At 41.1% G+C, this 27816-nt stretch overlaps 1 protein-coding gene across 4 annotated transcripts in view; it reads right to left on the minus strand.

Annotated features, from left to right (window-relative positions):
- The window catches only part of SLX4IP (SLX4 interacting protein), a 126648-nt gene that overhangs the window by 42188 nt on the left and 56644 nt on the right, over positions 1–27816 (minus strand). For all 4 annotated transcript variants that reach the window (XM_084623558.1, XM_084623559.1, XM_084623560.1 and 1 more), the window contains 2 exons: positions 19662–19751; positions 13681–13804 (listed from right to left, as the gene is read on the minus strand). In XM_084623558.1, the coding sequence (XP_084479684.1) occupies positions 13681–13804; positions 19662–19751 (214 nt within the window). The remainder of the gene's footprint in view (positions 1–13680; positions 13805–19661; positions 19752–27816) is intronic.

The raw sequence follows: 27816 nt of genomic DNA on the forward strand, positions 1-27816 counted from the left end.
AGTGTATTTACCCACATAGCAGCCCCCCAGCACAGTCGCAATGTAGCCAGTGAGCCATGGCGTAGGCAAATAAAGACACACCTGAAGGGTGTGCATATGTACGCGAGTACATATCCTACATGGCTCTCTAGTCGTCCAAACTGCTTCCTGCCTACACTGCTGTTTTTTTAGCAGGGCAGTATCCCGCTGCCTCCCTGCTGCTGGAGTCTTTCCCCATCACAGGAAGAATCTGGCAACGGGGAAAAGCTCTGGCACAAGAAAGGCAACAGGGAAAGGTTTGGGCAGCTCCCTGCTGCTGGAGCCTTCTCCCATCACAGGGAAAGACCCCAGCAGCAGGAAAAGGCTCTGGCAGGGGACTTCCCCACTGCCTCCTCCCTGCCAGAGCCTTTCTTTGCCACAGTGAAAAGCTCCAGCAGTGAGGAGCTGCTGAAGCCTCTCATCGCTGCTTTCATCGACTTGGGAAGCTAGCTTCACAACAGTGTGTATGCAGCCTGCTTTTCACTCCAGGTGTAGCTACGCCAACACTGGTTTGTAGTGTAGAGGTAGCCTAGATTTACACTGATGTGAGAGCAGAATCCAGTCCATATTTTGGCCAAAAGGGACTTTGACCCACAGATCTTCTAGTTACCTGATAGTTCTTTTAAAAACCGCACCTCAGAGTCACAGAATCCATGGAAAAACATTTGAAGAATGAATTAACAAAAGTCTAGCATACCATGCTCTCAGAACCACCACCTCCTCTTTGACATTTTAGACATTCTTTCTAATGCAAGGTACTCAAACATCCTTGAAATGCTGAACCCAGGATTTGAGGAATGCTTAGAGCAGAGATCCAGAGTGCCATGTTGTTAGTGGATGGAAGAAGAGATGTTGAAACATGAATAAAACCACACATGGTCTCAAAATCAAACTTATTCATCAGAAAATTCCATTTAAGACACTGGCAGAAGTAATACTGAACAAACTGAATTAAAATGCTTTGTAGTGGAACATACTGTAATGGTGATTTGTTACTCACATTTTGTGGTGCCTTATGTTTAATCGGGTCTGGAAGAAGGTACCAAGTAGATTAAATATAGTTTTGGGAACTGACATTCTTCACTAACCAAAATACCTGATACCAAGAGATTACGGGAGTTTTAGAATCTAAACGGAGTACAGAAAAAAATCTTTTGAAGAACAACAGCTGTTGAAATGAGAAATCATACAACCCACATAAGAGTCAATAAGAAATGTTAGGGCCAGATATTCAAAATCACTCAGCAGCCACAACTTGGACAGATTTTCAAATGTGCTCAGTTCCCACTTAGACCAATGGGTACTGAGTTCTTCTGAAAATTCAGCCATTCATTTATACGGCTAAATGGGAGCTGCTGAGCTATTTTAAAGTCTGGCTCCGAAAGTTTTAGATCAGTGAACTGGCCAATTGCTTCTGGCCAAATCTGATAGATGACTGAGAAGACAGGATCACACTAGATACTTATGATTATTTCTAAATACCTATGCTTATCCGTATTGAAATATTACCTAGTTTTTTCTATATAGAGAGATCTTTTGCTGCTAATATTTCTAATGTTTGTGTGAAGATATATACACACACACACAGATTTTCTTGTAATTATCTTTATCTTCATTTTTTTCTTATCTTAAAAATACAGCAAAAAAAGGAAATGGAGACGACACATAGTAAATAGAAGGAAAGGGTTTTCTGGTGGATAGCAGATAGACATTGTTTAATAGTCAGTGTTAAGGCTGTTTTTAGAACTTTAACTCCAAACTACCTTTCTTTGTCACGTTTATTCATTTTAAAAAATCAATACAGTATTTTTTAAATGAAGTGATATTTATTTTAAACATTAACCATCTGAAAGATCCTATCTGAGAATATCTTTAGGTTGTGGGATTTTTAAGTTTTTTTAAGCATTTAAAAACCACAACAATAAATGTCTGCACTTTGTTATTTTTCCATTTCTTTCATAGGCTCTTTGAACTACACTCCTTTACTGCTTCAGCTAGTCAGAATTACAAACTTGGCAAACACTACATGAATGGGAGAAGCAGGAGATGGGCCTTCAGAGTTACACCTGTTGAAGTGTGAACAAGGAAGTAAATGGTCACAGAGCTCAGGAAGTGGCCCATTTTGCGGTTTTCTATCTTTTCCCCTAAACCCTGTGTCTTGCACCAGTCAAATTTAATGCCACTGCCATGTCAGGGGAAGGGATCACCAAGTGTCTTCTGAAGGAGAAGGGATCAAATAAAAATGATGATACTGCCAGTTCCACTGCAGAAAGGCTGACGATTCTGCCACCACCTTATCCACACCCTGTTGCCATGGAAGTAGAGAAGGATTCTGCTGCTAAAGACAAGCACAACAGCCCATTTCTCTGGGAAGTGCTATAGGTGAGATTTCTCTCACTGGAACCACTGGAGCTGGAACAAACTGTACAGAGAGCTAAGCAGTGTCTGGGGATGAATATTCTATCTTGGCCCATCTCTCAAGGTAGCAGTTCTGGTGGCCAGTTCTAATTTGAAGGTAGGTTGGGCTTGGCTGGGGAAGGACTATGAATTACCTGTGAGAACTGCTGTGAAAAGTGTTCGGTCCTAGCAAGTGATTTACATTTTCAAATCGATCCTTGCAACAAAACGGGCAAATTATATATATTTTTCTCTGTGTGAATGTTATACACAAAAGTTTAATTGGATAAGTTCATGAGTTTCACTGGGATTCCACAGAGAGCCAAGTTGTGCCTGAAACTTCTTGTGCAGAGGGGCACTTAATACTCAACCCAGTGCTGAAGGGGAGGTCAGAAATTTCTATGTACTGTTCTTCTCCCTATGCTGGATAAGGAGTTCCTTCCATGGGGGAGGAGCAGACTGAGAGGGTCAAAGCATGTGCCTCTCCCACTATTCATGCTATGAAAGCCTCATCTAGGGTTGGGAAATTCTAGGGTCACCTGCAGATGGAGAACGCCCTGCAAAAGAGCTGATGTAGTGGAAAGAAACAAGGCAATGCAGATCTTTGGGATCTCGGGACTGAACCTCTAGCTTCTTCTTTAGGGGTCAACCCCTAACTTTCAATGGCAGACAATTTAGTAAACAGTAAAATGGAGTTCTAGTACCCTAGAAGCATGATCAAGATCCCTATCCTTTCTAAACCACTACAGTGCTCTCATAAAAGAAAATGGAACACCACACACTGGAGTTTCTAGATCAAGCCATTATCCCACAACTCCAGCCTACTCGCTAACAGAGGGTTAGGTTGCGGTATTTTTGCATTTTGATAAAGCAGCGGATTTAAATGAACAAAAGGAAGCACTTCTTCATACAACACACAGTCAAGCTGTGGAAGTTGTGAAAGCCAAAAATATAACTGTGTTCAAAAAAGAATTAGATAAGTTAATGAAGGATAGGTCCATCAATGGCTATTAGCTAAGATGGTCAGGGACGCAACTCCATGCTCTGGGTATACCTAAACTTCCAACTGCCAGAAGGTGGGACTGGCTGATGGGATGAATCACTCAAAATTGCCCTGTTCTGCTCATTCCCTCTGAAGCATTTGGCACCGGCAACTGTCAGAAGACAGAATAGTGGGCTAGATGGGCCATATGTTTGATCCAGTATGGTTATTCTTATGTTCTTCTGTTGTGTAAATATTTCTAAAATAACTTTTGTATCATCCTTGCTCCCTTCCTACCTCCCACAAAACAAAATAATTGGGAAGCAGGTTTTCTGAAGTCAGTGGGAGTGGGTATGGGTGTCAAAAATCAGGCTAATCAAAAGGTAGTTACAATCTTAACAACAAAATAGCTACCATGTTTCTGTACTAATCACAAGATTAATTTAATAAGCCCCCAAAACTGCAAATCTTAAAAGCTATGACAAAGAACTGAACAGAAACCTAAACTGGCTCAAATCCTGCTAATCTTACTCGTGGGAGTATGTCCAATGAAATTGATGGGACTACACCCATGAATAAATCAAGCGCAACTGGTCTTTAATTATTATATAAAAGGAATTACTCTCACCTATACCCTATAACACACAAACATAGAATCAATAATGCTCAAATCAGGTGAGATCATCAGTTGAAAAAGACCCCAAAGAAAACTCATCATCACTAACTAGTAAGTTTTTGCTACATTTAAAATGCTACAGCACTTCAGTGTAGACACTACCTACGCCAATGGGAGATTCCCAGCATAGGTAATCCACCTACCCAAGAGGTGGTAGTTGGGTTGACAGAAAACTTGACAGACATAATTCTTCTATCAACCTAGCACTGTCTCCACGGGGACTTAGGTCAGCTTAACAGCGCCAATCAGGGGTGTGGATTTTTTACACCCCTGAGCGACAGTGTTATGCCGACCTAATTTTCTAGTGTAACCAGGTCTGAGTGTAACCAGCCTCCAACTTTTTTATTTTTCTTAACGTCTATTACTAGTGTTCAGTGGCTAAGTTTCTGTTATACATAAATCTCAAGGGGTACAGCAAGTGTTGCTCTAAATTCCCAGCACCAGAACACACAAGCTTGGGAGAGTAAAGTTCAAATGCAAACTGCAAAAAAATCTGAATAGATTCAGAAATACAGAAATGAATGTTGAATAATTTTAAAGCCTAAATACAATTTTCATCATATTTTGAAGTTGGACAACAGCAGTTTAGACTTTATTAGTAAACAGATTTTCTCATTATTTATCTATAACTCTGTAACCATATTCAGTGAAAATACACACTTATTTTAATCAGAAACATGCAGTACAATGCAACATCCTAGATACTAAGGGTATTGGTGTACAAGCAATACCTAAGACATATTTACTAAGAAATATAATCCAGGGAATACATGGAAAAGTGGCACAATTATTACAAACATTCAGGTTAGGATTTTCAAAGGATCCTAAGGAAGTTGAGCACCCAAACCCCACAGAAATTCAGTGGGTGTCTAATTCCCTTAGGCTCATTTTTCCCCCATGTACTGTACATTACTAAAACTTATATCGTTATTACATGAAAACGTAGAGTCTCTGAAGTGCCTTTCAGAAGAAGTTGGGGGATATTGATCACTATTCAAATTGCTATAACCATATGCAAACACCGATCCTTGACCCAATGAGCTCACAATCTAAGGACAGTCGGACAAGTAGACTGAAGTTAGTGTGAATAGAAAACAACGTTTAAAAAAACCCACTTTCAAATATATATGTCAACAAGATTCTCAGTAAGCAGCATAAAAGAAGTGGCTCTTCAAGAGGGACTTAAGGGCTCTTCAAGAGGGTTCTTGCAGATGAGCTCAGGGAAATTATGCTACTCATGGGGGCTGCGGAAGGTAGAGTGGTCAACCTTAAAAGTTTACCAATTTTGACTGAGATTCAGGTTACCTCAACATTTTCAGTATTTCCTATCCTGGTATCTTGCATAGTGCCAATACTTAGGTAATACTATTTAATTATCTAGAAAAGACTCACTGGACCACCTCCATTTGTGATCATGTAACATCTTGGGAGAATTACAGCAATTCCTTACATGGAAAAGTAATATTAGGAAAGTGTTCCATAAGTGGGTTGGAGTCATGTGACCAGCCAGCTCTCCACAGACCACAGTTTGGGAATTACTGATCAAAGACAACTGGCAGCTTTTAAAGAACAACCACAGGATGAGGAGCGGGAGGCCAGGAGTGAGAATTTTATTCAATTTATTACCAAAAGAAAAAAGCCCACACACTATTAAAACGGGAAACATTTCCCTCTTCTGGAAAGAGAGCCTGAAATACCAGCTATGTTTTTCTGCATTTTGGGATTTTTTCAGACATTATAAAAGAAAGATTTTTTCTAAAACAAGATATATTTATTCCTCTCAAATTCTTTGCTAGCCTGATTTTCAGTTAAAACCACAAGAAATTGACATCCAAATCAAAGTGGAAAACATGCATATATCAGACATACAAACAAATATAAAATATTAAGAAATAAACAACAAATAAAACCACTCCATCAAAATATTTTTAAGAATCCACTAGCATAAGGGGGAACAATTATTGCTTACGTCTAGGAGCAGCCATCTCCACTGACAGAAGCAAAGTAGATTAAATGGATTGGCACAACAAAATGCTGAACAAACTCACCAAAGCTTTGAGTTTGCAATCAGTTCTGCATAGGTGTCCCTGCGTCCACGTGGAGCCCCATTTGACTTAAGTGGGGTTCTGCATAGATGCAGAGGTCTATCAAGCCTCATGAATCTGATTACAGGATCTGGGCCTATAGGATCATTTGAAGTACAGTCACTGCACACAATATTGCATTTAAACAGGAGTAAAAGTCAATTAAGGTCTGCAGGATTGGCCCATAAGTCATTAAATGATAAATAGGGCTACAATTATCCCTCTGAGAAAAAAGAAACTCAAGCAGCTAAAACCCACAGTTTGAGAAATGTTGAGGCATTGTGAAGACGAGTATCAAACAAACTTCACCTCCTGTGGTAGCAACAGGTTTCAGAGTAACAGCCGTGTTAGTCTGTATTCGCAAAAAGAAAAGGAGTACTTGTGGCACCTTAGAGACTAACCAATTTATTAGAGCATAAGCTTTCGTGAGCTACAGCTCACTTCCTCAGATGCATATCGTGGAAACTGCAGCAGGCTTTATATATACACAGAGAATATGAAACAATACCTCCTCCCACCCCACTGTCCTGCTGGTAATAGCTTATCTAAAGTGATCATCAGGTGGGCCATTTCCAGCACAAATCCAGGTTTTCTCACCCTCCACCCCCCCCACACAAATTCACTCTCCTGCTGGTGATAGCCCATCCAAAGTGACAACTCTTTACACAATGTGCATGACAATCAAGTTGGGCTATTTCCTGCACAAATCCAGGTTTTCTCACATCCCCCCCACCCCCATACACACACAAACTCACTCTCCTGCTGGTAATAGCTCATCCAAACTGACCACTCTTCAAGTTTAAATCCAAGTTAAACCAGAACATCTGGGGGGGGGGGGGGTAGGGAAAAACAAGAGGAAACAGGCTACCTTGCATAATGACTTAGCCACTCCCAGTCTCTATTTAAGCCTAAATTAATAGTATCCAATTTGCAAATGAATTCCAATTCAGCAGTTTCTCGCTGGAGTCTGGATTTGAAGTTTTTTTGTTTTAAGATAGCGACCTTCATGTCTGTGATTGCGTGACCAGAGAGATTGAAGTGTTCTCCGACTGGTTTATGAATGTTATAATTCTTGACATCTGATTTGTGTCCATTTATTCTTTTACGTAGAGACTGTCCAGTTTGACCAATGTACATGGCAGAGGGGCATTGCTGGCACATGATGGCATATATCACATTGGTGGATGTGCAGGTGAACGAGCCTCTGATAGTGTGGCTGATGTTATTAGGCCCTGTGATGGTGTCCCCTGAATAGATATGTGGGCACAATTGGCAACGGGCTTTGTTGCAAGGATAAGTTCCTGGGTTAGTGGTTCTGTTGTGTGGTATGTGGTTGTTGGTGAGTATTTGCTTCAGGTTGCAGGGCTGTCTGTAGGCAAGGACTGGCCTGTCTCCCAAGATTTGTGAGAGTGTTGGGTCATCCTTTAGGATAGGTTGTAGATCCTTAATAATGCGTTGGAGGGGTTTTAGTTGGGGGCTGAAGGTGACAGTAGCAACAGACACTCTTAACTGATCGCAAGTGAGAGGAATTTAAAAGGGATACTGTCTAAAAGATTTTAAGAAGCAAAAAAGATGAAATTGAGATGTGAGAGCAGAATGCTTTGGAAGGATCTTTTGGATGCACCTTTGTCTTTATTATGCTGGTTGATTTCACATTTCCTGTGCATTTGCAGGAGGTTAAATAGGGGAGGTAGGATCTCATACAGAAGGAGAGATAAAAGATGAAGTCAGGAGTTTGGGTGTCATGTGACATCCTGTTGTCTTGCATTTGGAATTGCTCTCCTGCCACACATACTGGAAAGCCCCTACCTTTTTAAACCCCCACAACTTTTTCAAATACCTTTTCCTTGTCCAGCTTGGAAAGCACACCTCTTGTGCACAGCTGCCCAGCTGACTATGCCTACTAAATGCTCCAAACACACTTCTGCCTGGAGGAGACAGGAGATATTGGATCTCCTGGGCCTGTGTGGAGAAGAGGCTGTTGAAGCACAGGTATGGACTAGCCGAAGAAATACTGGCATCCACAAGCAGATTGCACACTCAGAGGTGGGTCAGACTAGATGATCCTTGCGGTCCCTTCTAACCCTATGATTCTATGGAGAGGAGAGAGGCACAGGAAAAGGAGAGGTAGATGAGAGTACATAATGGGACTTCTCCATCAGCAAACTCAGCTGCTGCAGACAATTGTGAACCTCCAGATTCAACAATCCTGGGTTTGATTCCCATTGCAGTCTGTGGAGAACTGCTGCACAGTACCTCCCTACACCACCCCTTTTCCCCCAGCATTCAACATGGCCTCTGGGCCTGCACGCTTACCCCTACCACTATACACTGGGGGAAAGCCTGGACAACAATAGCTTCCCATATACTGACCTGTGGGAACCACAGTTGATGTACGTGTAGCTACAATGGACATTAATGTTCCCTCCTCTTGTTTATTTATTAAGATTCCTCAATAGTTTTAAGTTAAAATGCATTTCACTTAAGCTCTTCAGAGATTATTTTGGAGCTGTTTTTGTAAGCAAATAAAACTCTTTTGTTTTGAAAGTGATTCATTTTTATTAGTTTACAACATATGGTGCATAATGCCTGATGACAGTGAAAGTAGTGGTCTTGTACACTCACAACCCACAGGCTCAGTGCCAAACAGTGTAATTGTCACAAATGTACAGTAAGCACCCCAACATTTATAGGTGTACTGCCAGTGATATATGCACAGATGTGCAGCAAGCACCACACAGTTCCTAACACGCCCCCAAACTGCAGCGCCAGGTTGAGCACACGGTGGCTCGTTGTTAGAGTGCTCTTTCAAAGCCCCCCTAAGCCATGGAGCTCCTTGTTGAGCTTGTCTGATCGCCCTTGAGTTGGAATGTTCAAACTCAGCAGAAAGCCGCTCCACCTCTGCCCTCCACCCTTGCAGCAATTTCCCCCCCTTTTTTACACAAATATGCAGGACACAACAGGCAGCTATAACCATTGGAATATTTCTCACACCGAGATCCAATATGGTGAGTAAACAACATCACTGCCCTTTTAATCTACCAAAAGCACATTCAACTGTCATTCTGCACCTGCTGAACCTGTAGTTCAGGGGTGGGAAAACTTTTTGGCCTGAGGGCCACATCGGGGTATGAAACTGTATGGAGGGCCAGGTAGGGAAGGCTGTGCCTCTCCAAACAGCTTGGCCCTGGTCCCCTATCTGCCCCCTCCCACTTCCTGCCCCCTGACTGCCCCCCTGAGAAGCACCAACCCTCCAACCCCGCCTTCTCCTTGTCCCCTGACTGCCCCCACCCAGGACCCCCCACCCCTTACTGCTCCCCTGGGACCTCACCCCTATCAGTGATTGGTAAAAGCGGAGCACAGTGATAATACCTCACAAATTATGTAAGCTGGGTCTGAAGTTAAGAGATAATAACTCCACTTATACTTTTATAGAAAGCCCCGTTCTTAATGGGCCAAATTTTCCAAATGGTGAGTGGCTGACTTGCATGCACTAAACTCCTGATGTGGGCATGCTAGTGAGGTTTATGAGCTCAGTGCCCATCTTGCACATCTCTGGGCATGCAAACTGGATGTGGGGGTGGGGCGGAGGAATGGGGAGGGACTGTATCTTTGTAAGTCTATCACACTGCATTTTTCTCTTAAAAAATAAGATAAACCAAAATCAAACACTTTTGGATGTTAGACCAAACACAGGAAATAGAGAGTTTACTCTGAAGCCAATGACTAAAGACTAAATTAAAGCTTACTTTGGCAGATAATTTACACTGGCCATTTGGGAGGGGCAGAGAAATGTTCAAACAGAAGGAAGAATAGGAAGAACTTGCTTGTTTTGGCTACTTTCTCCCATTTTTCCATTCTCTGTCCCATTTTTCTTTCTTCTTCTCTTGTGTGTAACACCCACAGATTTCCTAATGAGACGACCCACCGCGCACTACTGTGTGGGTGTAAATGAAAGAGCTGTGTAAATTAACAAGTAACTTGCACAGATATTTTACTTATGTGCCACAAAAAGGGAAGGCAATATAAACTTCCATAATATCAGACAGAGAAATCTGTTAGCTGATGATTTTCTCCTTGAAGTATCCAAGGTGGCCATTTTAACAATGGATTCCCCTCTGCTCCGTAGCCCTAAGAGGCAGGTCCAGACTGCCAATCAAAGAAAGGTATCTTGGCTCCCACTTCTGGGGAAATCCCCAATTATAACATTTTTCAGCTTCAGAAGCTGTTTAGGAACGTCTATTAACCTGATTACAACACAACATGAACTTTCCCTGAAATAAAAAATATACAGATAAATGTGCAAAACCAGTCTGTTATGACACTAAGGACTGTTCAGATTGTAAAGTATTCATTTCCTGGATCTTGTGTGCAGTGACTTATTCTGAAGGGCTGCAGTTCCTTTCTGAAGAAGCCAAAGATACACTATTTTTATCATCTATTAACTAAAGCTTTTATTGCCTTGTTTAAGTGCTAGTAACTGGTAAAGTGTAAAAGTTACCGGGCTGTGGATCTTCTGAATAGCGCTCTCCTTATGAGATGGGTTCTGATTGGCCTCGTGAACATTCACACATGACCTTGTTTCTTTCCCAGGTGTACTGGCTTAGTGAAGAACATATGAATGCTGGACTCAAGCAAAGGACTTCATTTTCACAAAGTGCGAGATGGAGGCGCCACAGACAGAGCTCCAAACTCAAATGTTTAAGGCAGAGAAGGGCGTAAAAAGATGGCTTGGTAAGGACATTCAACATCAAGTCGAGTTTCCGTGGTGCAAACCTGTGGAATTTTCTTTTTTTACATTTATTTATTTTCCATCTATCATTAATTTAGTGGCAATTAATCCAGCAAGGTGAATGGGATGATAGTTCTGGCAAATCCAAAATCCAGAGCCTCCAGGTTTAGAATGGAGTCATTCATGTTACTGATGACTTCTTTTGATGTATTTGCCTTTGGGGTGTTTGTTATCAGGGGAAATGTAGACAAGACACATAGATGATCAGTTTGCCAGGGCTAGAACAGTGTGTCAGTTTCTAATTAAAAGGTTGCTTTATATTAACACCTCACAAATGCGTCAGCCTTTCAGGCTTCATAAATACTCTCAGATTAACAAATTATACAAGATACCTGCCTGCACATCTGAGAACAATTAAATTTATTTTCACACAATTACTTTAAATACACTTTATTCAGGCAGTTAACCTTTTTAAAAAAATATATAAAAAATGTTTCTCAGTGGGAAAAGACAGTCCTTAGCAGGATTTTTTTTTTAAATGGTATCCGTTTCTTTTTTCATAAGAAAATTCCATTTGTTTTCTCAAAACCAGAAATATAAGAGGATCTAAAAGTTCACATGCTTTATAAACATTGCACAGTTCACTCTTTTAGGGGGATAAGTTAAGGTTCCCAACTTGCAGGAAAGGCTTTTAAAAAAATCTTTACTGGCCTCCGGCACTTTCTACTCATATTCTATTTTGTACTTGTGGGAAAAAAATAGTCATGTCATAGCAAGCTAGTTCCCATGTATTCCTAACATATTTTTATAAGGCTTCTACAATCATTTGCTGCCCTAATGAGCCACCAAAACAGTGTTTAATCTTTGCTGTGCTTAATAAAAATATATGTTCATATTAATATTCATAACAGTAATTGCACTGGTACTGCAAATAGGGAGGAACTGGTTGAGAATTTGAAAGTGGAGGGCAGCTTGGGTGAGAAGTGATCACAAAATGGTAGAGTTCATGATTCTAAGGAATGGTAGAAGGGAAAACAGCACAATAGAGACATGGATTTCAAGAAGGCAGACTTCAGCAAACTCAGGGAGTTGGTAGGTAAGATCCCATAGGAAGCAAGTCAAAAACAGTTCAAGAGAAAAAACAGTTCAAGAGAGTTGGCAGTTTTTCAAAGAGACATTATTAAGGGCATAAGAGCAAACTATCCCACTGTGTAGGAAAGATAGGAAGTACGGCAAGAGACCACCCTGGCTTAACCAGGAGATCTTCAATGATCTGAAACTCAAAAAATAGTCCTACAAAAAGTGGAAAATAGGTCAAACGACAAAGGAGGAATATAAACAAATAACACAGTCATGTATGGACAAAATTAGAAAGGCCAAGGCACAAAACTAGATTAAAGTAGCTAGAGACATAAAGGGTAACAAGAAAACATTCTACAAATACATTAGAAGCAAGAGGAAGACCAAGGACAGGGCTGGCCCATTATTCAATGGGGGGGGGGGGAAATAGTAACAGAAAATGTGAAAATGGCAGGAGTGCTAAATGACTTTTTTTCACCGGTTTTCACCAAAAAGGTTAGTAGCGATTGGACATCTAACATAGTGAATGCCAGTGAAAATGAGGTAGGATCAGAGGCTAAAATTGGGAAAGAACAAGTTAAAAATTACTTAGACAAGTTAGATGTCTTCAAGTTACCAGGGCCTGATGAAATACGTCCTAGAATACTCAAGGAGCTGACTGAGGAGATATGTCAGCCATTAATGATTATATTTGAAAAGTCATTTAAGACGGGAGAGATTCCAGAGGACTGGAAAAGGGAAATATAATAGCAGTCTATAAAAAGGGTAATAAGGACAATCCGGGGAATTACAAACCAGTCAGCTTAATTTCAGTACCTGGAAAGATAATGGAGTAAATAATTAAGCAATCAAGAAAGGGAAGGGAAACTACCAAGTAGTGTATGCCCTAAAACAGTTCTACAGACTCAGACTTGAATAAAAAGTATTTTCAGATACTAAAAACAGTTATTTTAAAACTTCACCTTTTTGTTCCCCTGAAATAAAACCTAGCAACAATATCCAGCTTAAATAAATGGCATTCCTATTTTGTTGTGTTTCTGCATACGATTAGCTAAACAGAAAAGGAGTACTTGTGGCACCTTAGAGACTAACCAATTTATTTGAGCATAAGCTTTCGTGAGCTACAGCTCACTGCATCCGATGAAGTGAGCTGTAGCTCACGAAAGCTTATGCTCAAATAAATTGGTTAGTCTCTAAGGTGCCACAAGTACTCCTTTTCTTTTTGCGAATACAAACTAACATGGCTGTTACTCTGAAACCTGATTAGCTAAACAGGATCACAACTTAACAAACCCTGCTACCAAGCTGTGGTTACACGCCGATTAAATGATGACCAATTCTAATCACAACAAAACATGGTTGGTGAAATATACCTATTTGTCATACAGAACATTTTTTAAAAAGGATTTAAATCTCTATGCTTTGTAATTTTGGCGTCAGATGAAATCATATAACATGTATCTGTATGTGAGTGTATACAGAGAGAGAGAGAGTCTCACTTAAGAACTTTTACGTATAAAGAATATATATTCTTATATAGGAAAAACAATATATATATTTTTACATGTAAAATCACTTAAGTTAGACACTAGGCTCACTGGATTTCCTGGTAGGGACTATGTCATTTATAGTAATCAAAAATATAATAAAAATAATTTCTACCATTTAAAATTTTATTTACAATCTTTAAAATTATTGTACTTGACCCTACCTTTTAGGAACAAGGGAATGGCTTGTGTGCATTCCGTGTGTTTCCACTGGCCACGGTGTTTACGAGCTTCTAAGTAGTGCTTGACTCTTGAATCAATAGTGTCTTTCAGCAGCAAGCACAGTTCCTGAAATAGAATTCAGTTACAAATTTATGTCTAAATCGATACATCCTTAAAAATTAATATCAAAGCACTCAAAAATGTATGCAGAAACCCATTCTATGCAATTGTGCATTGTCATATTTTAAGGATTATTGAAAGTATAAATAAATGTTTTTAACATTAAAACGGCAACAAGGGTTGGAAAAAGAATTAGACTCTTTAGATATACATTTTGAAAAATGAAAGAGGAAGAAATCACTAAATTACAGTATTATGGTTATGGTCAATTATGACAAATTGCATGGCTCAGTAATTTCCCTAATCAATTTTACTGTGAAAATTCGCATTAACTAGATACATGAAATAAACATAACATGACATTAATATCACAAAAAGTAACATCACTTATACTTTTGAATAGAAATTACAATATTTTATTCAGGCAAAGTTAATAAATGATACATTTTAAAATGGAATCTACCATGAGAAAATTCATTATAACAGGGAGGTGTGGTAGGGGGAATCTCCCAGGAATTTGTAATGTCCTAATTTCTCTTCTAGGATCCTTGTAAACAAGACCAAACTATTTTGGTTCAGTTCCAGGAGATACTTTAGGGAAGGCTAGAAGTTGAGTAGGTCACAGAAAACTAGTTTCACTGATTTACTTAGAATTTATTCCTAAATTTAACTGATTACACCTTGAAAACTTATTTAAACACATACCACATACATACAAACACACACCATTCAAAAGCGCCTGAGCAAAAGCTTAGGTACAGGAAGCACTTGAATAAAATAAAGACTTCATCTCAACAGTACTTTGAACAAATTCTCAGTTGACTGTATATGGACTCGTTTTGGCCTCTCTCTCAATATTCCCATTTTCCATTGCACAGTATCTTGTCAAAGAACTGATGTTTTGTTGGACACTGAGATATAATTTTACATTTAAAATTTTTCAGTGTTCAGACAGATGAAAAATGAAATGAGTACTCTTTAAATTAAAGACTTTTGCTTCACATGTAGGGGTTAGCTATGACTAATCTAGAAAATATGCAGAATAGACACATGAAAACAGATTATCTAAACACAGGTATAAATGATTAAGTCTCAAAATAATGTACTATATGTATATCAATGATCCATGCACACTATTTTCTCCTTAATGTTAGAATGAAGTTTTCATTTTAATGACAGTGCACACAAAGTGTGGATTCTTACTATCTATTCTGCTGTTTACCTCATCAAAGTAACCTCATTGCACATTCTCCGATCAAAAAAATATTTTTAATTAAAAAACCCCCCAGGAAGTAGCTGAAACATCAGATGCATTTGGTTCCTTTTGCAATAATAAAGATTAATATAAACTTCCTTACATTTATATTCAAAATATTTCTTTTAGCTGTTATGTTTATGAAGAGATTACTGGAATAGAACTTAAAATAAACATAAACATACCTTTTAAAAATGTAAACTGGCGCTTTTATCAAAGAAAATTAATATCCCTCTTTTTCCCTTATAAAATGGAATTGTGAACTCAACTGATCTTGTTAATGAGGCATTATAGCTACACACATATAGCACAGCAATGAAACTAATGCAACAAACTCATCAGAATACAAAATTGTTGTTAAAATATAAAACCAGATCTTCTACTCCATTACCCCTGGGGAGAGGTTGAGAAGGGCAGAAAAGCAGATGAAGTTACTCAAATTCATCAAACGAAGAGCAACTGAGTCAATTCAGCAGCATTCTCCCTCCCCAACCACCATGAATACCCTACACACAACTTCTGTGTTAGTGGTGTTCAACCTGGGGTCCTCAAGGCTCTAAACTGGACACCAAGTGTGATCGTGTTAAGAAGAAAATTTGTATCTGATTACAAACTGAAAATATGTCTTTTACTAGAGGTTCCCCTCAGCCCAGGCAGGGACACTAGAGCTCCCATCCTGCTCTCCACTGACTCAGTTAGTGAAGCAGATGCTGGAGCAACCAGTCTCTCTCCTCCTTCTACCAAGGCAGCATGGTGCCAACGGAGGAGCAGCTACAAAAGGAAAGGGCCAGGAATGCAGTATCATTCCCCTGCAAACTCATACGTAATTTCCTAAGTAATAGCCTTCCAGAGTGTCCCAACCCAAACTGTCAGCAGCTCACTGGATTGTGGTCCAGGGGCAATCAGAGAACCAATCAGAGACTTGGATTGCTATGGGGCAGGGAGTAGCCTGCACATCTCATAGTTCTACAGAGACCCTAGAGCACAGAGGAGCTGTTGTGATAACTGGGCCTACAAATTTACTCTAACTGAGCACAACTGTAAAAAGTGAGTGAAAGTTCATAAGATGTCACAATAACCTATAAACAATAAATGTTGATGGGAAAAGGTAAAAGGAAGGACCCACCCCACCCCCCGAATTAGTCCAAACAAAAATGCCTACTGATTGAACACCATGTATAAAGATCATGCCTGGTAAACAAGAAGAGTGTGGGCCTGGAAATTAATGAACTAAAAATTGGTGTTTCAGAAATTAGGCGTAATTAGTGGACAAAATAATGAGGGGATGGGCTATTCTTCCCATCACTCCCTATTGGGGGCCTCAAAAAGTGACTGGCTACCGGCGATGCTGGCTGACTGAAAGAAGGGGACGGAGCAAGATTCACCATCATGGCTGCCACCCTCACAATCTCCTGGGACCCTGGACCTACTTCATCCTAATCCTGAAAGATGCCCTAACCAAACTGGATAAGAGACAGAGGGAGCCAGATGACATCATCATTGCCACTGGCACCTTCTAAATCCCGAACACCACCTAGGATGTGACCCTTTGTCCCCCATCACCCATGTCTTATTTTCCTTCCCTATCTCATTTCTTCTCTCTCCTATCTCTCTTCTTTTTTTTTCTTCTGCCTAATAAGAGGCTGGCTTAAAACTGTCTGCCAAAATTGTCTTTATTTTGCAACACTGCTATAAGTATGTGACCAGAAAGGCAGCTAAAAGCAATGTCCTAAACAGCCTGATGTTGGTATGAGTTTTCCAGGTCTCAGAGTGGCCAACAAGACTGTGTGGTATGCCTGTGTTTTTCTAGCACTGAGGTTGCAAGTGAGAGTCAACAACAGAGACAGAAGCTGGTTTTTCTATCTTTGCTATTCTTTTCTTTCCCGTTTTGTGTGGGTTTGTCTTGTTTTGCCCTCTAGAAAATGGGACTGGACTTTAACAACAGAAACAAATGACAGCCCCAGCCCATCTCAACTACCTTCTTGTCTTTTCCCCAAAAGGACAGTTACAGCCATCTTTACTGCCATCTAGGAGACTGCCAGACAAAGGGGGTTTCTTTCTAAAAACTCTCTCCAGCTGAGGTGTCTGTAAACCAAACCAAACGGTTGTTTAACACTGTTTAATGGTGGACAGTGGCAGGGTCAGGTTAACACCTTTAACTTTTTGAGCCTTTTATTCCACCTATATCAGTGGTCAGCAACCAGTCAATCACGATCGACTGGTTGATCCTGGAGACTCTCCCAGTTGATCGCGATCTCCAGCTGCAGTGGTGTAGTGGGGCTGCCGCTAAGGCAGGCTTCCTGCCTGTCGCGGCCCCATGCCACTCCCGGAAGCAGCCAGGACACCCCTCCAGACCCAGGGGCAGGAGGGGTCTTCGCACGCTGCTCCTGCCTGCAAGCACCGCCCCCCCAAAGCTCCCATTGGCTGGGAACTGGGGTGGTGCCTGCAGAGAGGGGCAGTGAGCGGAGCCACGTGTTCCCCCCACGTGTTCCCCCCAGGGAGCCTGCCTTAGCCCCGCTGCACCGCTGCCTGGGAGCCGCCCAAGGTAAGTGCCCCTGGGGGAAGCCCGCACCGCAACCCCCAGCCCTGAGCCCCCTCCCGGAGCCAGCACCCCATACACCCTCCTGCATCCTGAACCCCCTCCTGCACCCCAAGCCCCTGCCCCAGCCCTGAGCCCCCTCCTAGAGCCAGCACCCCAACCCCCTCCTGCAGTCCAACACTCTGCCCCAGCCCGGAGCCCCCTCCTGGACCCAAAATCCCTCCCAGAGCTTGCACCCCTCACCCCCCTCCTGCACCCAAATCCCCTGCCCCAGGCTCAGCCCGGAGCCCCCTCCCACACTCCGAACCCCTCAGCCCCAGCCCAGAGCCTGCACCCCTTCCCAAACCCCAACCCTCTACCCCAGCCTAGTGAAAGTGAGTGAGGGTGGGGGAGAGCAAGCGACGGAGAGGGGGGAATTGAGTGGGTGGGGCGGGGCCTTGGGGAAGGGGCAGGGCCTTGGGGAAGAGGCGGGGTAGAGCCTGGGTTGCACTTAAATTCAAAAAGTGATCTTGTGTGTAAATAGGTTGGAGACCTCTGATCTAAATTAATACAACAGGGTCTTCCCCGTTCGTGGTTCTGCAGAGTCCGGAAGAGGCTAGCAGGCAAGCCCTACCCTTCCTTGAAATAAAGTGATTAGTAGAAAATTGTGTGGGTTGAAAACTGAAAAGCTCCCAGGCCCTGCACCAAGTTTTTCCACATGGTGTATGATTTTGACTATGGTTTCTTATTAATTGTTTCCCTTCCCACCTTATTATATCAACACAAAATCTCAATAAGGCTTTTAAGGCATATACTGTCGAGCTATTATAATCACATTTCTCAGCTGGTGAAGACACTCGACCCTTGTGCTTTACTCAAAGTGTGAGGTCACAGACAAGTATCAAACGCCCTGTTGTGCCTCATTATTAAATCCAATTTCCTGAAATTCACATCTTATATTTTGGCAGTCACACAAAATACTTTTTTAAAAGATTGGGAAGTCAGATAAACGGGGACAGTAAAATCAGTTACAAACAGAAGCTTTGACGATTCATTTACTCAGAAGCAAATTTTAAAGACTTTTCCTATAAACTTCTCTCTGGTTTTTAAGGCACGGATCAGTTGAATCATACTGCTAAATATTCTGCTAAATCATACTGCTAAATAACAAACTATTACGCCTTTTGATTTTACACTACTGGAGCAAAATATTTTGTGAAAAGTATTGGGATGTTCCGTGATGACAAGTCAATTATGTCATTATTAGGAAAGCAGTCTGCTGAAAAGTACCATAACAGAGACTTGCGGGAAAGGACTGGCACTTGAGGCAACTTACATGTCTCACATTCATTTTAATAGGAGACTCAAGTTCCCACAATAGCCTATAATGGAGGAAAAAATTCATCCAGTAAATTGTTACTAGAAATCACACAAAATGTCATGAAAGGTACAAACTTCATGTCCTTGGTCACTGATGCATATTACAGTAATTTTGCAACATTTCATCTATGGTCCTAAACCTAGTTCCTGTTTGGAATTCTAATGGACCTTTGAAGAATAAGGCTGGATTTTCTTTTTACAAGAGATAAAAGATCTGCTGATACTATAGCCTGCATACCAAGAAAACAGTTTCTTGCACTTGTTATACTCTTGCTGCAACACTCATATTTCTGAGAGCAAGAAAAAAATAAACAATTAATAAAAAGACATTTGATAGGAACTGTAGAAAAGGACAGTATACATCTTACATAATCTTCATTTTATTAATCATTTTCTTAGCTTAAGATAATCACGCATACTCACTACAAGTACGTGTTTACATTACGTTTATAAATCTGAAAATTATCCAAGTGAGAAGTGTCACAATAGCACACAGAAAAAAGTTTAATATTTAAAAGCAGTCACTTAGTGACCTGAGGGGAGATAACACACATCACAGGCCTCGTAGTCCCAAAGGAGTTGTTCAGGGTTAGGTATAACTCACAATACTGATACATCACAGTACTGAGAAGAAAATCTGAACAGTTCAATGCAATCCAACTTTTTCCCTGCAGCTACATGCTTTTGAAGTAGAAGTGATTTTGTTGTACCTCCTTCTCATGATCTGAAAACCAGCTGGAGTCTCTACTGGAGCCTTGAGGCAAAATATGAAAATCCACTAGGACAGCAAAGTTCCCACACTGGAAAAGAAAATACAAAGGAAAGAAAGAAAAGTTAAGTAGCAGTTGTTGTTGTGAGGCACATATCCAGCAGACAAGGAAATAAACAGTCAAGTGATCAGAGTCAGAGATGCAGTAGCCACAATTAAAGTCTGAGAGGTTTTTTTACCTTTTTAAAGAAACATTTCATTTTTAGATATGGAATTTCCAGTTATAACAGGCATTCCACATATTTATAATGGAAAACTGCTAGAAACAATAACATGTTGCTTATTATAACATACCAAATAACAGATATTGCTACTTGTTAGACGTACCAAGTATAAGCACTCAGATCCTTGAGGATGTGCTAGTCACAGATCCATATTTAAGGCTGAGTTGCATTTTGCACATAACTAAGACGTTGACTCCTCACTTTATCTATGAAAAAGACAGTATATCCTCCCCAAATTTGAAGCACTTACTCTACTGAATTAATTTTCGGAGACATTACAATTATTTTAGAGGTTAAAATTAATTTTAAAATGCGTCCCTTAAAAACAATTAGCAACTGTATCAGTCTTCTGTTTGTCCTACATTATCTTAATAACAGAATAATACACTCTTTAAACATTCCATATATTTAACATTAATTGGAATCTTTGGTCTAGCCTATATTTGAAGAAATTAATTATATTATTAATGACTGTATCTAATCATTAGGATTATAAAGGCTGCAACCAGGGTCATCTCAACAACTCAGATAACTCTTAAGTGGGGCCATTTTGACATCAGAGGCTCAACCAGTCACCATTCTTTCTTTACAGTTAATTCTAGTGGTTGGAATGAGACGGTGATGTGAGGGAGACTGGACATATGAACCAAGAATCTTCACTGGTAGATTACTTGGCCCAACTGTCACTGCTGGGTTCCACTGTGTTCCGAGTCAGTGCTGGCCAGGCAAATGAGGCAGGAGTGTAGTGGAGCCTTTCAAGTGCAAAAACATTAGGACTTAAAAGACTTTCATATGGCAACAGTCTCACTAAAACAGCTCTCTTACCCAATAAGTCAACAGCAAGTTAAGGGCCAAATTCAGCAGTACAGTTTGGCTGCTTTACGCTGTTCTTATGGTGCAAATCGGCTATAAAGGCAACTGGGAAAGTGTGCTCTTTCTGGTTTGGCACTCTTTACCAAGTGGGTTGGGAATGGCTGCAGCATCTCTTCCTAATACATTTGAACTTGACTTCATTCTTGAGAGAAATAATTTGAAAAGTTTATTAAAAAGCAAATTCAATAGCACCATTAGATAATGTTCACTGGTCACGTGTGAGAGGTATCCATGGGCTACGGGGGTAGAAAGCCCTTAATTCCCCTCCAATAGAAATATCTACCAAGACTGAATCTGGTTCTTGAACCTTTAAAAAGCCCCAGGGTTTTCACTGCTTTTGTAAAAGGGGCTTAGAACCCTTTGGCTTCAGAAGAGAAGGCACAGCTCTAACTCTTTTCATATGGGGCACTTTAGAAACCAATCTCAAGGATATAAACTGGCTTCTTCACAGCTCTTTTTCCCTTGCCCTTTATTGGAGCAAGAGAACTGAACCACAGATCACAGGGGAAACCTTCTCTCTTCTTAGCCTCTACTTTCTTTCCAAAGTCGTTCACTTCATCTTATGGCAAGTTCGGAAGTCTCTCCTGTTACTCATTATGAAAGCCAGATGAAGGCAGCCACACTTATGTGCAATTTCGATGCATGGGACACTTGTCCTCATCATCCTACCATCAACACCTTAGGACACCCATACCAAGTGTCTGGATGCATCCAGGCCATCAGGACACCTTTGCATTCTTTGCATTTTTCCTGGGAGAATCTGTGAAGAAGTACAAGCCCCTTTCGACAATTTAAACTGTGCCTTGCAGTTTCCACTGTTAGCTGTTGCCACTGAAGAATGGCAAATCCTTTTTCCTGTAAAGTACCTCAGTTCATGGAGTAGGGGTTCCAGACCCTTAATCTAGACAGTCACAGTCCTTGCCACATATGACTGTATCATCAGACTCTTGTAGGAAGAGTAGGAAACAGATGCCCAAAGTTTCTGTGCTTTTTTTTTTTTTTTTTAAATAAACTGCTTATCAATAGCAGGGATAAAATGAGGAGACTGCCACCCTTCCTACATCAACTGGCGCAGAACAGGCTGCATGGGTAAAGCAATCCTTGAGTGGTTATCTTGTCAGATCCTGAAAGCTGCACAGGGTGACATCAAAGCAATATCTGGCTAGGAGACTATAAGAAACGTAACTTGTTGCAAAATGCAAAGATGCCAACTCAGTATGTAATAGTTTGCCCTCTGAGACAGTAATGACCCATGGTGTTAGGATGTACTGTGGCCTGTCTGCCTCACTGTTTCAGGCATTTCTAAGGTGTCTATCACGATGATATCCAAGCAACATTGTTTATAAAAGACCTATTGCACATGGTCATTACAATACTCAGGAATTTTTCACAAAGGTAGGAAACATTATTCCTGGAGTCCTAGCCAAATCCCAATTTGGATATTTACATTCTGCCACTTAAAATTCTCCTGTAGTTTCAAATGAATATTCGATGCTTCACTTCCTGTCCCTAAATATTGCAGGGTGTTGATTTTCCACTGCTAAACATCTGCATATTCAACCCCAGCATTTCATTGTAGGAACAATTATTCCTAGTAACAGCAAAATAGATAAATTATAAAATAAAGCACTCTTTTGATCTTTGAGACTGAAAGGCACATCTAGACCTAATGTTCAAGGTATTACAGAAAGTACACTACTTGATTGTCTCTTACTCTGAAAGAGTGCTAAATATGTTGAGCAGAAATCTAAAAAAATGTACCATGATTTCATTATAGTGATTTTTACCAATTGCAATGCTATATTAAGTAAATCAGACATTTCTCCCGTTACTTCGCATTTCAGATTAATACTTTTGGAGAAGTAATTACTGACCAGAAGCAGTCAACAATGGCTTAACCTCAATTACAAAATAATGTATGATCAACATTGTACCAGTAAGTAGAATGCACAACTCTGCCAGATGAGACAGGCATTGTGTAATCAGTTTGCAAAGCTTCTAAGTTACGTATAGGTATCACTCACTGAAAGAACAGAATGCTTTGATCTATTTTTCAAAAGGCGGCCTTCTCTTTCCTCCAGAGATCCAAGAATTAACAGATGGCTGCAATACCAAACCTCTCCAAGTTTTCAAACTGATGACAAAGTACCTCTAAAAATCTCAAGTAAATCATTAGTCCCAGCAAACTTTTGATTTGACTGGCAAACTTCAAAGTTACAGACAGTACATAATAATATAGGTAATATAAAGCCATTACACTGCACACATTCAAACGCCTGGCATACTGAAGGTATTAGTTATGATTAATTTTAAAATGATTAGTAAATGCTAAATGTTACCGTAAGCCATTTTGAACTGAATATAGAAAATATAAATATTTAGGACTGCAAGACATAAGCCTGAGGTCATATTTGCTTTTCAAATGTTTTTTGTTTGTTTCTGGGAAGGTTGCCCAATTTGCCAATCACAGAGAAGCAATTTGATAACTTAATTAAAGATATGTTGACCCATACAGCCATCTCAGTGCCTTATTGCTATACATGTGAAGTCTATGTACAAAATTTAATATTTGTTTCAATCAAGCGCGATGAACTATATTCTCAGGGCCAAATATCTCAAAATACACAAAACAGACCAAAAGTTTATAATGTATTTCATACATGTACTAAAAAGAAAGTAGTCAAACATCTTAGATATATAGCCGAAACAGACAAGCCTCCCTCAAAAAAGTACAGAATTCCAACCTGCAACCAAAAAGTAGCTTTGGGGAATCCTCCCCCTAAGCGCCACATCTGGAATCATTTGAATAAAGAGGCAAATGATGCCACATACATTTAGAATGAATTCATAAAAGGACACAAGGCAGAAAGGGATCACCAAGATACAAGATGCTATGTGAGCAGTGGGCGTCCTGGGTCTCACGAATGCTAATTCTTCAAACACTTAGACCCTGCCCTATGATAGAAGGAATGGCCCTTGTGTAAGCTTCTTTATACCTTGCATCTACACTAGGCATCTGTCAGAATGGCATCTCAACATAGCTGCTGCCACTGCAGCAGTAGAGAAAACAGCTCTCTGTACAGACTAAACTCCAATCCAAGACATTAAAGAAAAAACCCTGGGACTTACATTGCTCAGCACAATATCAGTGTTGCTAACTCTAACATTTACATTACAAGTCTCACAATATTTGGTCTTTAAAGCCCAACCTCTTGGAGTCATGTGATTTCACGATGACAGGTTTCAGAATGATAGCCATGTTAGTCAGTATCAGCAAAAACAATGAGGAGTCCTTGTGGCACCTTAGAGATTAACAAATTTATTTGGCCATAAGCTTTCATGGGCTAAAACCCACTTCATCAGATGCATGGAGTGAAAAATACAGTAAGCCGTATATACATCACAAAATGGGCAAGTCCACCTTGATTGCATTGGCCTCGTTAGCACTACAAAAGTAATTTTCCCTCTCTTGATATTCACCCCTTCTTGCCAACTGTTGGGAATAGGCCACTTGCACCTTAACTGAATTGGCCTTGTTAGCACTGATCCACCCCCCACCCCCCATTTGGTAAGGCAACTCCCGTTTTTTCATGTGCTGTGATATACATACTGCTTACTATATTTTTCACTCCATGCGTCTAATGAAGTGTGTTTTAGCCCACAAAAACTTATGCCTAAATAAATACGTGATTTCATGAGAATCTCAGCTTTTTTCCAGGAAAAAAGTAAGTGTATAGCCCTCATGGTTGCATAGGAAAGCTTTAAAATGTGAACCCTAAATGCTCAAAAATCAAAGATAAGTAAAAAGAACACATAATTTTTTTAAAAAATTATTTTTAAGCCAATCTCATAACTTTGGGGAGCCTGACCCATGATTTTTCAAGGGTTGGGATTGGCAATACTGTAATCTAAAGCTCTGATAACATTTAAAACTGTACACCATATTGAAAAATACAGTTAAAATTGGCATTTCAAAACTACTAGTAAAGACACTTTACTGAAAAGTGATTATTTGTTATATCTAAATAGCTAGCAATCCAATTTTTATGATGCCTTAATTTTAGGAACTTCAATGTAACCTTACTTTCCCTAGCCTGAAACATTTTATTTATATATTAACATTCATCACTTAATTATTAAACAAAGGGCTTAAAGTTATCTCAGGGTATTGCCAGTGTGTCAGAGTCCAGCAACAGATTTAATTAATTCATAACAAAATTTCTGGGCTCAGGCAGCTTGAAAAAATACATCGATCATGTTATGGATTCTCTTGAGGGGGCATAAAAATGTTTTTTTAATAGAATCGGAATAGAAACCACCAGGATATGGTCTGAATTTGTCAGTCAAGCAATGCCGCTTGCCTACAGCCTGCTAAAACATTGGCCAGGGATAAGCTCAGATGAGCGGCTCTGCATAGCCTGGCAAACAAGCAAGACTATTAAATCCAACACTCCAAAAATCAGAACACAAATTAAAATAGACCGGTAGGGTTTATTTCTCAATTCAAATGTGCACATAACCTGTTTCTGGTGTACACACTCTAGTTCCTGTCCTTGCCCATTCATCATTTCGAGTAGCCTGAATAGACAGGCAACATCAAGGAAAATAATCTTGTGAATGGAGGAGAGGAATGGTGATTTTATGTGCAGTTTCGCCACTCCAAAAGTGCTTTATCACCACCAGTCATTCACTGGCAGCCAATTCCTTAGAGCTTTAATTTTTTGTGGGGTAAAATCAGCAAACTAATTCACTGTAATCTTTGGTTAAAACAAAATCAGAGAAGAATGGAAACAGATTAGCTTTTTTGTACTGCTGTCGTCACAGATGATTTCATTTCTCAAGAAGATGCCTGCGGACTTCAAAAACATGATCAACTTACGAATTTTAATTAAAACCATTTTGAAATACATTTCACAATTTAGATGTGGTGAGAAGTGCTTCGCAACATGTGAGCTTTCAGACTGCTGTGCTCAGCAAGTGTGTGCAGCTTCCTTTTAATGTACAATTTCCCAGGGCTAGACAATGCTAGTTACAGTTTTATTCCGCTCTCTGATGATGTCAGAAGTATGGAGCAAAGAACTAGATCCTGATGATCACCTCTTGATGATATCACAGGTGCTCAAAAAGCTGGTAGTGGTTAGGTATGTCACAATGTATAATCAGCTGTAGGGCAACAAAGGTATAAGCTCAGTTTGCACTAAAAGCATAATAAAGCCAAAAAGAAACTCTTGAGCTTTCCTCCAGTGGAAGGAGGATTTGGGCCTGCAGAGCTTCACTGTCTTTAACCTGCATTTGGGGAAGCTTTCTGGCCGCTGTTAGAATTTCCTGGCCCTGATGGATCAAAAGAGACTTTTGGTAGGGCTGGAAGTCACAGCAAAGTTCCCTGAAGCTTCCTGGAGCATCTTAGCAATGGATGGATGATTATCATCGTATTCAAGTCCGAAGATGTACGAGATTTTATTTATTTGTTTGTTTAGTTTTGTTGGCTTTTTGTAAAGGAATCAGGGTGACCAGGTGTCTGGTTTTCAAACACCCGGTCGAAAAGGAATCCTGGCAGCTCCAGTAAGCACCGCTGACTGGGCTGTTGACTGTCTGGTTGGCGGTGCTGCACCACACAGCGAGACTGGCAGGCTCTCTGCTAGCCTCTGCACCTCCTGGGAAGCAGCCAGCATGTCCCCCCTCTGGCTCCTACGGTAAGGGGCAACCAGGGGGCTCCGCACGCTGCCTCTGCCCCAAGCGCAGGGACGGCGCCTGCAGATGGGCAGCGCACAGAGACTCCTGGCGCACCTTCATGTAGGAGCCGGAGGGGAGACATGCTGCAGCTTCCAAGAGCTGCTTGAGCTAAGTGTCTCCTGCAGCCTGCATCCCTGACCGCCCCCTCCAGGGCCCCAACCCCCTGGCCCACCCAGCTCTGATCCCCCTTCTGCCCTCCGAATCCCTCAATCCCAGAACACCCTCCTGAAAGCCAAACCCCTCATCCCCAGTCCCACCCCAGAGCATGCATTCCTAGCCAGAGCCCTCACTCCCTCGTACCCCAACCCCCTGCCTCGGCCTGGAGTCCCCTCCCACACCCTGAACACCTTGGTTCCACCGCCCAGCCTGGAGCCCCCTCCTGCACCCCAAACCCCTCATCTCTGGCTCCACCCCAGACCCTGCACCCCCAGCTGGAGCCATCACCCCCTCTTCCATCCCAATCCACTGCCTCAGCCTGGAGCCCCCTCCCACCCTGTGAATTCATTTCTGGCCCCACCCCGGAACCAGCACCCCCAGCCGTAGCCCTCACCATCTCCCACACCCCAGGCCCCTGAGCCAGCCCAGTGAAAATGAGCGAGTGAGTGAGGGTGGGGAGAGTGAGCAACAGAAGAAGGAGGGGATGGAGTGAGGGGGAGGGACTGGGCCTCTTAGAAGGGACGCGGCATGGCCAGGGCCTCAGAGGAGGGGCGGGGTAAGGGTGTTCGGTTTTGTGCAAGTAAAAAGTTGGCAACTCTAAAAGGGACTCACTAAGGAACCTTATCCTTTCAAAAGGTGCTTGAATGCCTGAACCATGTTGCCTCTGGAAGCAGTGTCTGGATCTGGAGACTAGAGCCAAATTGTTCCTTGGAGCGAAAATGTGTTGCAGAGAAGAGTCTTGGCAGAGAATCTGGTGATGTCACAAGAGGCTCAAAAGGGAGAAGAAGATACATATAGTCATGTGTGTTACCGTCACCACCTCCTGGGTAGGGGGAGACTGAATTGCTGATTTGGCTATCTTGAAAGGGAGTTGTAGGCTCCATAACTTGCAAAATTTCAGTAGGACACAGGCAACCTGAATCATCTGATTCAAAGAGCTCAGGGCAGGAAGATAATTCCACTTCATAAGCACAGGATTGGGGTGAATACAAGTTATGTCTAGGGAAATCCTCAGAAGAGAATGATTTGCTTTTTTGGCAGTGGTGTGTACAGCTCTTGCTCCAAAGGTTCCAAAAGGGATGAGAGTCCAATACTTGGTGCTTCGAATGG

Source organism: Lepidochelys olivacea, assembly GCF_965140295.1.
Source record: "Lepidochelys olivacea isolate rLepOli2 genome assembly, chromosome: 3".
In the NCBI taxonomy this organism is placed as follows: domain Eukaryota; kingdom Metazoa; phylum Chordata; order Testudines; family Cheloniidae; genus Lepidochelys; species Lepidochelys olivacea.